This window comes from Marmota marmota, unplaced genomic scaffold (assembly GCF_001458135.2).
Source record: "Marmota marmota marmota unplaced genomic scaffold, marMar, whole genome shotgun sequence".
NCBI classification, from domain to species: Eukaryota; Metazoa; Chordata; class Mammalia; order Rodentia; family Sciuridae; genus Marmota; species Marmota marmota.
The window spans coordinates 8,805,720-8,823,092 of record NW_026000196.1 but is presented as its reverse complement, the minus strand read 5'-3'; the positions used below and the strand labels follow the sequence as shown (position 1 = coordinate 8,823,092).

The following is a 17,373-nucleotide window of genomic DNA, read 5'->3' as shown; positions in this document are numbered from 1 at the left end:
ATCGAGAAGGGTATTCACAGATGACACTTAACCTTGGGATCATTCTTATATCTTTACTTAGTGTGTGTTTGCCCAGTTTCTCATGCATGTTTTGGTGGGAGTGCTGGCTTATAATTATATAGCTTGCTGTACACTATAAAAGCAAAGTCCATCTTGAGAACTGAACACTGGCATTAATATATAATTTCTACTAGGCCTAAAATGATAAATAACCCATATGACCAGAGATTAAGAGTGAGCCTCTGAAAAGTTAGGCATCAGTGCTAATGAGATTATTTCATCTCCATTTTCTATACTGGCTCTCTATTTCTAACTATGCAATGTGGGATGGAAATTTACTGAAAAACATATATTTTCTTAGTTCTATTTGGAGAAGGCAGCATTGATTAATATGTCTGAAAGAATAAATTTCATCCAATAAATTGGCTTTTTATTGATCTTTTGGTTAAATTATAAGACTTTGTGTGTTTGTGTAGATATATACATGTATGTGCATAGTATACCATAGATATGTGTATTTTGTTTGCTTTGAGTATATTATAAACTTTCATCACTGTGTTACCATAACATCTTTCCATATATGTTGAAGATTTTCATATATGTTAGGGATATTTTTTAGATATTCATAACAATAAGGTTTTTACTTATCCATGATTTCTTAACATGAGAATATACTCCTTGATTATAGATAATAAGGCAGCTCATTTTCATTTCCAAAATTTGCTTCATATTTTGAAATATTTTAAAAGGACACACATTACAGTAATCTTAGTTTTTACACAAGGCTATGACTGCCTAAAAAGCCACTCTACATTTATTTGTGCCAACATTTCTTTGGTCTCTGTTACCTGCAGTGACTGTAGACAACAAATAGTCTGACATCATTCAGCATTTATCTGGGGTGTGGAGTGGCTTGCATACCAGTAGGTACAGGGCATTTTGTGTGTGTGTGTGATTACTTTTGGAATCTTAAGATTCCTAGAGCCTGATAAGGAAAATTTATTTATTACTTTGTTGTATTTATTTATCACTACATATTTGAGTATCTACTCTTTGCTGTGTCCCAAACTAGATAGTGGTAGGAGAGGGATGAACTTACCAGATACGGTTTCTTTCCTGCCCACATTTGCAACCTATAGAGTTAACAGATGAGTCTAATAGAAAATAGTAGAGCAACTAAAAGAATTTGATGTATGGAAGTGTCTGAGTAGAGGGTAGTGGATCAGTAGAAGGCTTTTTCAGGATTCACCTGACAATAGGATGGTGATCTGAGCCAGATTTAGAGCAATAACAGGAGAGGAGAGGTTGAGGTTCAGAGAGACCCAGAAGACAAAGTCAAGAATTCTGAGGAAGAGTGCTATAAGGATTCAAAGATGGTACCTACTTTTCTATTTTGAGTAACTTGTTAGATGTTAGGTACCACTCACAAATGCAGGAGCAGGAAAAGATTAGTTAACTTCTTCCATATACTTGTTTAGTTTCAGCTGCCTGGGGAGTATTTCATCTGTAGGAGAGCAATGAGGTAAGTGAGTCTATCCCTGAAAGGAGAGATGTGTCTTAAAGATTAGAAAGATGTTAATCACCGGAATATTGTATGCACATTGTCATACAATGTGGAGATAAATGAAATTTAGGGTGGGGGAAAAGAAAGCTAAACACAGATGAGGAATTGTGGCACAAATGTTGTCAAAAGTGAAATATTGGCCCAAATATATACCCAGTGACTTTTTAGGCACTACTAGAAATTTTCCCTACAGCTTTTAAGGAAGAAAACTCCAGCTATGAATGGTGACCATTAAAAATAGCTTACTTCATGTTTCTGTAATTTAACAAGTACATATTTATTGGGCAAGTTTTTTTTTTTTTAACTGCATTAGAATTCTGTATATATAGAAATTTAAAAGTACATTAATTACATTGTTTACCTAGATAGCCTTTCTTGGAACCCCATAAGTCATTGACATTCTGTTTCCACATGGGTCAGAGATGCCTTTTACTTTATCTTAACATAATCTGTGCATGCACTAATGTCTCTCTGTTAACCTACTTCTCAGCTCAGCAGCAGATGCAGCCAGCAAGGCGGATCTCCTTCTCCATCAGCATCTCTCCACTCCTCCTTAAATCTAAAACTCTCTTTTCTCTTGGCTCTTCTTCCAGTGATGAGGAGGAGGAGTTGCATAGTAAGTAAGCAACTTTGGTGTCAAGTGGCTGTTCTCCAACATCTGACCAGCTCTAAAAATGCTGTAGGCTTGGTACTGAAAAGTTGTTTGAGAACTTTTACTCCTTGCATGCCATCTTTTATAAATCATTTGACTTCAGGCGTGAAATTTTATAGGGATAAAATAGTTCTTGTCTTTTGTACACTACTGACCCTGATCAGTCCAGTGGCCTCCTGAGTTCAAGGCACAGTGCATCTTTCCAGAACACTATACTTTCCTAATACTATATTTTCTTTTCTTCTCACCATTTCAGAACATCTCTTTAAAAACATAATTTAACTTTGAGACTAGCACCTATAGATTAGGGGATGGGTCTCCTTTTGGTCTCCTTTTGAACTTTTATTTTATCTATGTTTCTGTCCTTTTGGCAAACTAGAGGTTTCAGATGAATATAGTCTTAATAAAACCTAGTTTAAAAACATTATAAGATAATCAGTTTTAGTAAACTTGGAAAGGAAATGGATCCCCCTTCAGGAAAATGATTGTCTTCTATTGTACAAAATTTATACAGTATTACAGGATTACTGTTTTTAATAGAAACAAATTTCTATTACAAAGTTAAATAATGAATTTCTTTCATTTTATATAACTTATGTTATGACTCTAAAACATTTAAGTCCATGTAATTGAGAACGCTAATCCCCTTCCTCTTGCTGATCCATAATTGTAGCAATGCATTAGTATTGCTCTGGCTAGCATTTTGCATTATTTTTATATAAAAGTGTCTTGGGCACAGTAACAAACTTTAGTTGGTTTAGTTAGTTTAGTTTTAAATGGAGGCCATATTAGTGTTCAGTAGATTTTCCACTGTTAAAAGATATTTGAGAAATAAACACACAAAAATATATTTACATTACATTACCAGCTGTAATAGGAGGAAAGTTGCAAAAATCCACTTCAACTTTGAGTAGAAATGAGTTCATATTTAAGTTTCTGAAATTCTCCAAAGCTGTTTCTTCATAGTGAATTGATAATATTCTCCAGGTCATCATGACAAACCAACCAATGTCCCAATAGTATTTTTTCTACCACCAAAACAGAATTATAATCCACTGGTCACTCAGTAATCCAACATGATGGAGTCCTTAAAGTATAGAAATTGATGAAGAAACCTTTGAATCAAATGTGTAGTGTTTCTCAAAATGTGTTCTTTCAATTCAAAAATGCCAATGGGAATTATGGCAGGGTGAGGAGGTGGGTGAAGAAAAAAGAAGGAGTTGGTTCATACCTGAATAAAGTAATAAATCTCTGGGTTAAGCAGATTTAAAATGATAAATGTGTGTGCATTCTAAAATTCCAAGGCAGTATTTGATATGCTGTGTTCCCCATTTTTATCAACTAGGAAATCATAAATGTACAGAGCTATCTATAACATTTCATTAAACAAGTGTTCCATGGAACACATTTTGAAAATTATTGGTCCTGACTGGCTAGTAGTTGCAGCTGAAAGTCCCTGTATGTATATACTATAATAGGTCTGCACGTTATTTTGCACCTTCAAAATAATCTGGTTGAAATGTTATTTACCTGCAATAATATCTTTTGGACTAACTTTAACCAAAATCTCTGATTTTGTCATGGATATAACTTTGGTTGTTTTGTATTCTCAGATACTGTGAACACTTAATGAAAAGTTAGCAATTTTACAGGCATTGGTGAAATAATCAGTATTCAGAACACCTCTAAGAAGTCATAGTAACTGAACTTAAAAAAAAAAAAAAAATTGGGCAGTGAATAAGTTGGGAATACTTACAGGAGTCATAGATTTCTCCCAGTACCTAATCACGTTTGTTCAGTTTTTAATTTATTCCATTGAAATCTACTAATAGCTTATTCCTTGCCAAGCTTTGTGTTGAGTATTTTTCTGCATTATTTATTTTATTTTTATCACTAGGGTGGCATCTTACTAGGTATTTGCTTAAAAGTATAGCAGAATACTGGCAGCCTGAGGTAATTTAATGCTGCTTCTATCATCAAAGTCCTCTTAAGTGGGAATCATTTTAAAGCCACTGATTAAAACCACCATCTTGATTTTTTTTTTTTTTTTGACCAACTAAGACATCATGAGGTTAAAATGGCATGTGGAAATTGTACATTGATAATTTCATACCTAAATGGTGCAGAACCTGGAGTATTGAGCTCAGATATCCTTATTCTTGCCCCACTGATCTTTTCCTGTCACCTGGTTATTGTTACCAGGCCTTGTAAGTGAAGTAGAAGATCCCCAAGTAGAGAAAGAGAAAAAGCATAGAAACCATTCTCTTGAAGATTAAGGATTATTTTTAGAGTTTATAATGCATTATTTCCACCTATTTAAATTTAACTATTTAAATTTCTTATAGTAATAACTAACTAGAATTTTGCATTTCTGTTCAGATCCTAGAACAGATGGGGAATTTAAAATAATCTGAGAATCCAGTTGTGGAACATCTTCATATCTGTATCAGATTAAGTTTTTTTACTCAGAGTAATCTCAGAGATGCTTCAAACTAACCTCAAAGAGAAAGAGTATGTGTTGTCTATGTGGTAATAGTACTTTTACTGAGCAAGCTGTATCTATCTGGAATATACATGGAAAGTATTTCTATACCTGGTCTCACTAAAAATTGAAACCCATTTATCATTTTGTGATTGGGGCCTTGCTTTCAAGTCCTCAGTACTCAAACTGCATTAACATGATAGATGGAAATAATGATGCTGTTCCTTCTGGGTTTTTTCTCCTTGTTTTCCTGCTGTCTGATTTAGCCTTGGATTGTTAATGGGTTACTTCCATTAACAAGAAAGAATGCATCTGCCAGCTGCCCCGTTCATGTTATCACTCTCTACCTGGAAGGACTTTATCATCTGTTTTATCCCCAGTATTTCACAGACTGAGGAATGAACTGAAATCAAAATGTCTTGCCCTAAGTTAGAGGCAGGGCCAAGACTTTACAAAAAGCAAGCTCTGATGCTTCCTCCTGATCACTAATCTGTTTCTAGAAATTCTTAGGAAAATGTCACATAATATTAAATTTTTAATATATAAATATGTGAAAGAAGGATTAACAATGAAAAATATGATATTTTAATTTTTATTTTATAAATTCTCCCTGTGACATCATTTAGGAAAATGGCATGTGGAAATGTGGAAATTGTACATTGATAAGAGCATAAATAAGTTTAAGCATTAGAAAAATGTTGATTTTTTTCCCCCAGGTGGTTGAATCTTGAAATAAATTTATTTTATTCATGGGAAATCCATATTGCTATCTTTTTCCAGCTCTAATTTGAAGGTTTCAAGTTCTATTTTTTCTTCTTCCAAAATCTGTGAAGGGAGGTAGCACCATACACTGACTTTCAAACTCTACGTTACTTTAGCTATGGGAAAATCTTGAAATAGTTTATCTGTCAGTAGGGTAAAATTCTTTTGTTTTAACTTTCCCTTTCCCTTTTTTGTTTCCTAGATTCACGGCCTTTCCACAGCACCAGTGCTAATCTGACTGAGAGGTACTGTCCATTTATTTTGTCACTCATTTTCCCAGAATGAAATTAAGAAAATCCAAACTATTCTATTTCATGTAATTAAGAAAACTTTTTTGAGCTCATTGGGTTCTTACTTCCTTGAATGGTAAATTTGGAATAATTATCAGAAGTAGATTTATAATGAAGGTTATCTCTCTTTTTTCTAAATTAGAACATTATAGTTACACATAGTAATTGGGTTCATTTTGACTAAACCGTATATACATGGTGAAGGCTATATCTTTTTAAATTATTATCTTCAGTACTTTTCCACTTTTATTCTTTAATATTGCCCTTGTGATAAAGATTCTTATGTGCATTTATTCATTTAAAGGTATACTTATATTTGACTTCATGACCTTATGCACACGTTGTTTGTGGGAACTTTTCTTTCTCTTTTCAAGAGCATTGGTTTTTATGCCATTTGTCTTTTATCTTAAAAACAGACTAATTTGTTTTGTAAACAATGTGTATATCAATAGAATTTAGCTTTTGAAGGGGACACATTATAGTCCTACTTCTGCCTGCCATCTCACTGAGGCCAATACTGCTTGATCTGAAGGAAAGATGTAAAATAACTGTTCTCAAACACCTAAACAAGGTAGTATAAATGGATTATTTCTCCATTTAATGTATTATTTAAGTATTCTTTAAGAAAATTGTCCATTGTGAGTTTTTTAAGGTCAAAACATGCCTATCTTGGATGGACTTGGATTTTATATAGGCTTCCTAAACAAGTAGATCAGTAAATCTGGATCTTTGAAAAATTCTTTTATCTTTCTGTGTTCTGCTTGGAATCTGCCTGATATTCAGTATATTCCCTCCTAAAATTGTGCATAGCCTCATGGACCAGTCTTGATTTTTCCAGTGTGCCAGAAGGCTAGAAAATATGTGCAAAACTCTACTACTAAGCAACTTGGATATGCAGTCAGTCATAAGATTCGTTGGTTCACAGCCCTTATTAATTAAGTACTCTTATTCCATTATATATACAGAATTTCCTTTCAAGAGTCTATTTGTTACAAAGTAGTTTAGAGATTGAGTGCTATTTTAGATTAAGAAGTTTGACATACAATAATTAATAATCTTGTTCTTAGATATTATATAAAACTGTTCAGCAGCCTCTGTACAACTCTTATTCTTCCATTTAACTTCTGTAGTCCTTTAAAAAAACAATTTTTTAAAAAACTCAATCTTGTTTTTATTTAGTATAACTGAAGAAAACTATAACTTCCTGCCACAAAGCCCCTCCAAGAAAGATTTTGAAGGGAAAAGTGGAACAAAAGTCAGTCGTACATTCAGCTACATCAGGAATAAAATGTCCAGCAGTAAGAAGAGCAAGGTAAGTATCACAGTGGGCATTCCTTGTGTGACTACCTCAGTCGGTAATGAGTAAGCTCATGTCACAGCCTGCACACACCCAAAAGCTAACTAAATGATGGGATCATAAATAGAAATAAATTCAGGGTCATCTCTGAAACAGCCTAGTATATGAAGAAAAGTAATAGTAATAAAAAACAGCAGCAAGAGGTGAGGCTACTTACTGAGGTTTTACTACATGCTAAGGGCCATTCATATATTGCTTTATTTAATCCTTTCAATGACTCTGCAAGATAGGTCCTTTCTCTCAGAGTGTGGTACCTTATCTAATGTGGAAATAGGGATTCAAACCTAGATTTCTTTGACTTCTGGTCCCACACTCGTAGCCACAGTGCTTAAATTAGTAAATTAGGTTTAAAATGCAGTAGAAGGATTTAATGCCAAGATTAGGGGACTGAAAATATATATAGTGCTTGGGTTTAGAGGGAAGAAAATTCTCACACAGAAAATTACAAGAACTTTTAAAACTAATTTAATATCCTCTTTAGTGCTTAAGAAATTATTTAGTCTCAACTTTTTATCTAGTTTATTCTTACATTTTTATTTTAGGAATCTTCAAAATATAAAAGCAAGAAAATAAAAATCGTGTGATAACCCCACATAGAAATAAATATTCTTAACATTTTCAAATCAGTGGTGAGAAACTTTCTGCCTTCCATTTCCCCTGTACTCCATTCACCTACTTACATATGTTCCCGTACAATTAAGAATAAGTAAACAAAGATTTGAAATCAAAGTACTCTTATAAGGAATCATTGTATACATCTGTGTGTTGTATATACAAATATGTATAAGTAAACACACTTAGAAGTTGAGGGAATAAGCACAGAACTCAAGGATATTGTTATAAAAATATACCCCCTTACCTCAGCACTAAGTCTGTTGTACCCTCAATTAAATGGGCTGATAGAACTAAAGCCAATGTATTTTACAGATTTTTGTGAATAAGATCTCTTTTTTAGCAAATACTAAGTCATCACTCAAAGAAATTTTTCCATAAAATTTGCTATCAGAATTGTGTCTTCTCTGTATTTATCCTGCCCAATTGCAAAAGGAGAGAGAGTCAACAACTGGGAAAAGATGCAGTCTTAGCAATTCATTTCTAGCTTAATCACATATTTAAATATTAACTTCTAGAGCTCACAGCCTTGACCTTGAAAATTTTTATGATATAATTTGAATGATTTTAGAATTTTTTATAGTGTTTTTAAACTACAAATCTTGTTTTCAAACAAACTTTTAATTGGAAGACCAGTGAGTGAGTAGATTCCTGTTTCTATCAATGTCCCCAATTACATGGATTTTTAGAAGAGTTCAGTGAATATACCACTGATGTTGATGATATAACAAGACATTTTTTTTTTAATCGGTGTAAGACTGGATTTAGAAACTGGAACCTGACCTTTAAGAAAGTCATATCCCAGCCTCCTTACTTAACAGACTGAAGCACAGAGAAGTATGCTTCAAGCCACAGAACTGTATTAAGGCAAAACCTCTTGTGATTTGACCAGCAAACAACACTGGTCATTTCATGCTTACTTTTTTTTTTTTAATATTTATTTTTTAGTTTTAAGTGGACATAATATCTTTATTTTATTTTTATGTGGTGCTGAGAATTGAACCCAGTGCCTCACGCATGCTAGGCAAGCAGGCTACCACTTGAGCCATTTCCCCAGCCCCTCATGCTTACTTTTATACAACATCTGTTGTTAAGCAGTATATATTTTTCCTTTTTCTTCTTTATAATTTTTTCCCCTAATCTCAGAGGATTAGAGTTAGGGAGTTGAGATAAGATAGAAGAAAAGTTGATAATTTTTGTTAGAGGGAAATTTGTCATCACTGGCAGAAGCAGTTGACCTCTTGCTTCTGATCATCTCCTTCATCAAAATGACAATACTCTTTTGTAATTGAGACTGGTTCCTCTTTTGGATTTGACTTCAAGATTTGATCTTTGGGGGCTGTGCTGTCTCTAGCAATGGAAACTCAAAAAATTACAGATGCATAATCCTGGGTTGCAATCTCTTTTATCTCTTTTCCATTATCAGGTATCAAGAGTGCCCCAGTGGCCAAGTATATTAAAACATCCCCTTTCATAGTTAGTTTTTATTAACTTTTAAATAAGATTGTTATGAACCCTCCTGTAGAAATGCTTGGATTTTGTTAGTGTCACCAAAGATAATAAGAAATGGGGAAATAGTGAAGTTATACATGCTGTGTTGAGTTACATTAATTTCCCTGTCTCAAGATGCCACATGTCCACAGAAGAACTTTGCCATACAAAAGCATTTTATTTTCTAATTGATAGCACAAAAATAAATAAATATATTTTTTAGCATGATAATTCTCATTCTCTTTTCTTAACTACTAAATAATATTACTTCTCCTTAATGATAAAAAAACTAATATAGGGCTGGCGATGTGGCTCAAGCAGTAGAGCGCTCGCCTGGCATGCGTGCGGCCCGGGTTCGATCCTCAGCACCACATACAAACAAAGATGTTGTGTCCGCCTAAAACTAAAAAATAAATAAATATTAAAAATTCATAAAAAACAACTAATATAAATGTTAACACTAACTTTTCTATGAAAATGTTAAATTTTCACTTCTTTCTAATTATTTTTAAGTATACGCTATCAAAGTCAGCTTGTCTTATTCATCTCCTGAACAATGTAACCATGCCTGTTTCTTCTAAAGGAAAAATTTAAGCTACTGAATATCATATTAAATTGGCACCTATAATTCTTATCTACAGGTGGTTTGGAAATTTCTGCTTTTCTTCTGCATGATACGTGTGTTTATATAAAATAGCTTATAGTTTATATAAAATAGCTTATTAGCCTAGATTTATTACATAAAATATATTAAATTTTGACTGTAAACACTTCTTTAAAAATATTCAAAGAAGCCCAAACTCATTTGTTTAAAAAAGAACTATTCCCATCAGCCTATCAGACTTTCAAAGGTAATGTACTCTTAGCAGAGTACATTAATGTTTATAAAGATTTAAGACAAAGTTAAGTCTAATTCTCTCCTTTCTTCTTTAATTAAACAGCAAATTATTCACCTTCCTGGTATATTTTGCCTGTAAAGGAAATTTAGTTATCAATTCTTTCACATGTCCTTTTGAGAGTTATCAATAACTGATTTGCTATTGGATAAATATGTTGAATGTTTTCAGGAAGGAGTGGAGGAGCCTAAACAGGAAGTATAACAGGAAGACTGGTAGTTTCTGCTTTTGTCTTAGTATCTTAGAGAGGTAGTTCTGTTTCCGGCTAAGTAGGTTTACTTGTTAGCAATATTTAAACACTCAAATACAATGTTCAGTTTCATAAAGAGAGTGGATTGACCATCCTATTGCTCTAGTTTTCTCTCCTGCTAAGCTTTCCTCTTTGCAGAGACAGCTAAAAGATGGTTAGATAACGTTGTAAACCAATTCTTAGTCTGACTGAACAAAGGCATTTTGGAGTACATGGGTACAATTCCTGCTCAGCTAATATACTACATGACCTTTACAGCAAAACATTCAACTCCAGCTCCTATGGTTTGTTTAAAAAAGAACTATTCCCATCAGCTTATCAGACTTTCAAAGGTAATGTACTCTTAGCAGAGTACATTAATCTTTATAAAGATTTAAGACAATGTTAAGTCTAACTCTCTCTTTTCTTCTTTAATTAAAGGTTTGTACCTGGACAGTTGTTTAATCACATTGTTTTCACAGTTGTCCAGCGCATTCTGTTGGTTTTTTTTTTTTTTAACTACAGTTAACTTGCCTAAAAAGAAAGACTTAGAAAAGTGAAAATACATTTTCTTTCATAGTATCCTATTATAGTAACATAGTTGTTACCGATACCTTTCCCTTTTAAATACTGTTAGAGTCTATTTCCACACCACATAGTTAAAACATTTTGACAGTTATTAAAGGTGAACAAGTCAAACTTGAGAAAACAGTCAACCACTACTTTATCATAGGCAACTTCACTAAAAACATTTATGAAATTCTGCTTTTATATAAAATTGGGGGTTTGATAGTAAATAAATAAATATATATTCCTTCTAGCATTAAAAATACCATCAGCCTTTGCAAGAGTTGCCCTATTGCAATGCAAGCACTATCCACATACACTGTATTTGGGGGGATTAGCTTTGTTTCATTTCCTGTATCTTTTATTAATGGGGTAGTTTTACTAGGCAGCATTCAAATAGTTAAGATTGTCTTAAGGAAACCAGCAGCCTCAGCCCTCCCTCCTTCCCTTTCTCAACCAGTCTCTGGCTTCCTCTTACGGTTTCGCTAGTGGCAGCGCAAAGCTGCTGAGCTCTGCCCTGCAGGCATGAGCCCCTCCTTCCGTGAGAGCACATTTCCTGGCATGGGGGTCGAATCATGTCGCTAAAATGGGGTCGGCTTCCTGAAGTGCCCCTCATAACAGTGAGACTCACAGGACCAAAACATGGGGAGGTAAGAGTCAAATTCTAAAACAGACGAAACAATGTAGTTGGTTTTGTTTTTATCCATAAAGAACTAGTTTGAGTTGCTGCAAAGGTTGAAGGAATTATTTATTCTGATTTGAAGAGCATTACAAGGTTTTAGAGAATAAACTAATTGTCATAGAAGATTCTTTTAACTACCACAGCATGCTTTTGGCTTTCTTCAGCAAAGCATCAGATGCTTTTCAGTTTGATGTTTTGTGCATGGAGAAACCTTTAACAAAATTTAGTTTAAAAAAAGGAGCTATTTGGAAGAACTCAATTTTTGTTATTGATTTTTATTTTGACTAGAATTTTGTATACTTTAACAGTTGCCAATTTTCACTTAGCACAGTTTCCTTTTTTTTTTTTTTTTTTGGTAATGTGAAGTAGTTTTTCTCCCTTCCTCTCATTATTTTGTATAGTTGGAAAACATAGCATTTTGGTGCTCAGTTTTTGTGTGTTCTGTTAATAAAGGACTTCACATGCATCAAATATTCACCATTTCAGTGTGGTAGACAGGTTCTGAACAGAAAGTCAGAAGACCTGGTTTCTAATTTTGACTGCTAACCATTTGCTTTGTGAACTTTTGCAAGTTAACAGATCTCTCCAGCCCTTGATGGTTAGTATGATGAATGAGAGTGCAGCTTTAGAGTCAGCCAAATATGAATCTTAATTCCAGTTTGAGCAATTGTTGATGTGTGGCTTCAAATAGATTATTAAACATCTCTAAGCCTCAGTCTCTTCATATGTAAAATGAAGATAACTAGTATTTAATTCATTGGGATGTTGTGAGAAACTTATGTAAGTCACTTATTACAATGTTTGGTATGTAGCAACTTTTCAGAATTTTAACTTATTTATCTTCTCAATTGTAAAATGGAAATCTTAATACCTACCCTGCCCACTTCAGAGTTATTGAATCAGATGAAATAATTTATATAGAAGGCATTGATTTAAAATGTTAGGCATTTAGTAGTTGTCATGATCACTAACTGGGGAACCCATTTTCCAGGTGTTTATCTAAATGATAACAATAGTATACAGCAGTAGTGAAACTCCTGCCAGTATGTATTGTAGTTCTTTCAGTTGATTTGAAAAGAAATTATTCCATTGCTATTGATTAGCCAGCTGAGTGCTTTGTCAAACAGTGCTTCTTTTAGAACTTTTTGGGGAGAAAAACTTTTTAGGTCCCCACAGTTCCATATAGTGTTTGCTTGAAATGTCCCTATTTTATGTGTTTCATTAAGTATCTGGTATTCTGCAGTATTTCTTCAGATTTTCAAGGTTTAAATTCTTTTCCATTTCTTTTTGTTCCTGTATAAGTGTTGATAACAACCCCTCTTAGATTGAGATTTGAATCACATGAAAGCCCTCTGCTTTCAATCAGTCTCCAAAAATGTCATTTTTGACATTTCTATTTTGTTTTGAGATAACATCACCAAGCATTCTGGTACTCAGAAGTCTTACACCCAATCTAGGCAACCTTTTTCTCATTGGATCTAGTCTCTAGTTTTCCAGTATCCCCTGAGCCTTGGACCTGGCCCAGGTAGTCTGCCCAGTCGCCAGAAAGCCAGGCACACGGTAAACTTAGATACATGTCAGTTTCCTGTTCCCCCTGACAGGTGAGGGAAGACCTTGTGAAAAGAAGGGCACATTGTAAAGAAGATCAGAGAGCAGATATTGGGATACCTTGTCTCTTCAAACCATAGCCAGTCTGCCACCTTTACTTATAGGGCCTCAGGGCAGAGGAGTGAGCAGCTAGGCCTTGGGACTTCCTTTCTCTGGGTACCCATTTTCTTAAAGGAAGTGACCACTGTGGGTAACTAGGCTGAGGGGACAAAGGAGGTAGTTTTTAGAGTGGTTGTCAACAAGATTTCTTCCTCTCATCTTTTTCATACCCCCTATCTTCCTGGCTCAGCAGCAGTGTCTTTGCCATTCTTCAGTTTTCTTTGTCTTCCTTCCTCATGTCACAATTTCTCTCACTGCCAGGGAAATATTTCTATGTTGCACTAAGAGAGTAATAAACTAATGAAGCTCAGTGAGGTATGAATAATTATTATAACAATTTAATAATTGCTTGCTAAGAGCCAGACACTGAAAAACGCTTTCCATATATTGTCTTATCTAATTTTTTTAAAACATGGGATTGGTACCTTCCTCATTTTACAAATGAGGAAACTGAGGTTCAGCAAATTAACTTGTGCCCCTTCACACCATTAATAAGCAGTAACGGTAGAACTTAAGATTTTTACCCAGGCCTGACTCCATTGTCGTTTTGTTTTTTTGTTTGTTTGTTTGGTTGGTTGGTTGTTTGGTTTGCTTGATTGGTTAGTTGATTGATTGGTTTTCCTTTTTTTCATTGTCCACATTCTTAAGAACTGTGCAATTTTTTGTTCTCTGAGCAACCTCTTCTTCCCAATTTGACTACGAGAGGAATATAATATCTATTAGTCTTGGAATTCTAATTAGTGAAAACTGTATATGTGGGGGATATTTAGTAATTTCGGCTATAATAAGGAGGAAATATCAGAGACGCTCCTCACTTAGGGATATGTGACTAGTATGAAAAACAAAGGAGTCTCAGTAATTTTTCATGCTTTATGATTATCTGTCCTTACAAGCTAACCCAGAATTGCTGCTATTCCTTTTTGTTCCTTGCCTAAAGCTGACCCTCAACTCAATACTTTATTCCTATGTGGACTATGCTATGGCATACTGAGGAGACCCCTCATTGCCCATTGTTGGTCATTAGTCATTGTATCTATTGGTATAAATAACCCTGAGTGAGCCACTGTCCAAACTGTGGAACCTATCCAGTTTTCATATGATTTTTCTAATGCAGTTTTTAAAAAAATGCCCAGAACATTATTCCCCAGTTTTATCCAAAATATTCACCAACCACCCATAGGCCATCTCGGTGCTCAGGTAATGGGGGATGACCTTACAGTGTACTTGTATAAATTGTTATTAATTGTTGATCTTTTCTTTGGCAGGAAAAGGAAAAAGAGAAAGATAAAATTAAAGAGAAGGAGAAAGATTCTAAAGAAAAGGAGAAAGACAAGAAGACTCTCAATGGACACACTTTCAGTTCCATTCCTGTTGTGGGTCCCATCAACTGTAGCCAGTGTATGAAGCCTTTCACCAACAGAGACGCCTACACTTGTGCAAGTAAGAGATGTGCTTCTTCCTTTCATAAGCTGAACCTCTCTTGGCTCAGGAAAGCTCATTTCTAATTTCCTGTCCATCCCACCCCTTATCTGTTCCTCATTTATGTGGAGAAGTAGCTCTGTTTACATTTTTCTTCAAACATCAGTGAAGAAATTAATTCCAGATATCTAATACACAATCTGTATTTTTTTTCAAAAGCCCCATTTTCAAATATTCTTGTCTTTCTATTCATAAACCACCACCTATTCCAGAAGTCTGTGTCAGCATCAGAGTTATCAGTAGCCTCGAACCCTAAAGTCACCCTTGTCTAGACCATATATGCCCACTTTTAAATCTAGTCCTTCAGTATATGTTTCAGCCACTTGCCAACATTAAGTCAGAATGACTGCCACGGGGGACAGGACCTTTGTATACAGGTGCTCTGTGCCAATCCACTGCTGGCCTGCCTGCAGCCATCTCAGAGGCAAGTCTGTTAACTGAGTGGGTTCCTGGTTTTGATAAGACACTCTCAGGCCAGAGTCAGTTAACTTTCTCTATATAGAACTTTGATAATAAATATCTTAGGCTTTGTGAGCCATCTGGTTTTTGTCACAGCTACTGAACTCTGCACTTAAGTACAAAATTATCCATGAACATATAAATTAAAGGGTATGGCTTTGATGAAATTAAACATCATTTATGGATATTTAATATTATATAATATTATGGACATTAAAATCTAAATTTCATACATTTTTTACATGTCATGAAATATTTTTAATTTATTTTTTCAAATCATTTAAAATGTAAAAGACATTCATATTCATAGATCCTGGGCTACACAAAAATAGGCTACAGGCCAGATTTGGCTCACACACTGTAATCTGCAAATCTGCTTATAAGGCATTATATCTCAAAAGTTTTTCATTGCACACATAGAAATTAATAATTTTTGTTAAGCGTACAGAGGTAAATCAAGGAGTCTGCTTTGGTCAGAGGTGACCTGTCTGGAGATCCAGCTATCCCAGGGCCAGCCAAATCACTTAGAAGGCCAAGGTGATTAGTATAATATACCTGTAACCAAAACAATGACAAACTCAAATTCCAAAGATCAAGTCCCAGATCATGATGTCATAACATTTTGTTTTTAGTCATTTGTGTTAAATATTCTAAGTAATCTGTTACTAAAAAAAAAAAATGTTAATTTGTAAATTGTAAATTTTTAAAACTTTATCTGGACAGAAGTTAATTCTATAATAATTTTTACTCGCTTTCTTGAATAAGAGCAGCAAAGAACCTGCAGGTAGCAAAGGACTCGAAGCCTCTTTTATCTATATAGCTATAGCTGTTGTGAGTTTTAAATGACTGGCTTTATCCCAAACATTCTTGTAAAATTGTTTCTGTGGATGTTACACCTCCAAAATTGTCTACACCCCTATTTATTTTGCTGTTTTATTTGAAAACAAACGAACACTTGGAAGCATTCATCTAAATCTTTATGTATCCCTGTAGACAAAGATCACACACATTGCTATTACCCTTCATTGGTGACTTACCACAAAATCAAAAATTTCTACTATATGGTGATGAGTATCTTGTGACCTTTAAGAAATAAGAGGCCATTCTTTGTCCAGTAGCCCTTCAATATTTTTATTTTAGAACCCATGTTCTAGTAGTACTCTTTCCTAGAATACCAGTTGAATGTCTACAGTTTAGTTTTTTAGACACTAGACACAGTCTGCTTCTTAGTATTAGAATGACTTGTTTACTTAGAGTAGTAGACACTGAGTGATTTTTTTAGGCATGTTTATCATTAAAATATTTTTTAGGATATTTACACAGGGAATATACATTTAATGTAAAAATTACAGGAGTCTTTGTATACTTAATGAAGAGCTTATTCTAAGAATCAAAGAAGCCTCAAATTTGCCATTTACTTGTCAGTTATTAGTACAGTTAATATTGTCTTTGATTCATGACTTCTTAGAGGAATTATGTAGCTAGCTCTCTCTTTCATTTTGTTTTTGTTTAAACAAGATAGTACAAACGGTAAGCCCACTTAATTGGGTATCTATGTATTTCCATTTATCACAAATATAGTGAGAGTGAGCAAAAGGTGGGTTCCACATTTGCATTGTGCATCCCTAGTCCACCTCTGAAGTAAGGAGCACCCCTTCCTCCCTCAGGAGACCTCTAGTACCATTATATAAAGTGAGGCTGCCTAATAAAGATTGAGTGAGGCACCAGTATATCAATCTATATATTAACTCCATTTTTCTTTGAAGTGGATTAAAATGACAGTTCTAGGGAGTGGGGGTTTAGCACAGTGGTAAAGCACTTGCCTGGCCTGCAAAAGGTACTGAGTTCTTTCCCCAGCACTGGCCCCTGCCTCTCCAAAAGAAAGAATTAAATGAGAGCTGTAGAAATTTCTTGCCATATTCCAAAGGATCATACCGATCTTGGAAAAGGCCATATTTTTTTATTGGCATCATGACATTTATATTCAAGGAGCTTCATCACTAAAGCAGATTGGATACCTACTCTCTGTTTCACAACATAAAAATGCTGGGTAAAATGTATATATATGTATGTATACATATGTATGTGTATGTATATATGTGAACACATATGTGTGTATGTACATATGTTAATGAATATACAGC

The 17,373-nt window shown here is 34.3% G+C and overlaps 1 protein-coding gene across 13 annotated transcripts in view; it reads left to right on the top strand.

Annotated features, from left to right (window-relative positions):
• The window catches only part of Akap13 (A-kinase anchoring protein 13), a 320,766-nt gene that overhangs the window by 256,281 nt on the left and 47,112 nt on the right, over window positions 1–17,373 (top strand). For all 13 annotated transcript variants that reach the window (XM_048790293.1, XM_048790302.1, XM_048790300.1 and 10 more), the window contains 3 exons: window positions 5,663–5,705; window positions 6,930–7,062; window positions 14,557–14,731. In XM_048790293.1, the coding sequence (XP_048646250.1) occupies window positions 5,663–5,705; window positions 6,930–7,062; window positions 14,557–14,731 (351 nt within the window). The remainder of the gene's footprint in view (window positions 1–5,662; window positions 5,706–6,929; window positions 7,063–14,556; window positions 14,732–17,373) is intronic.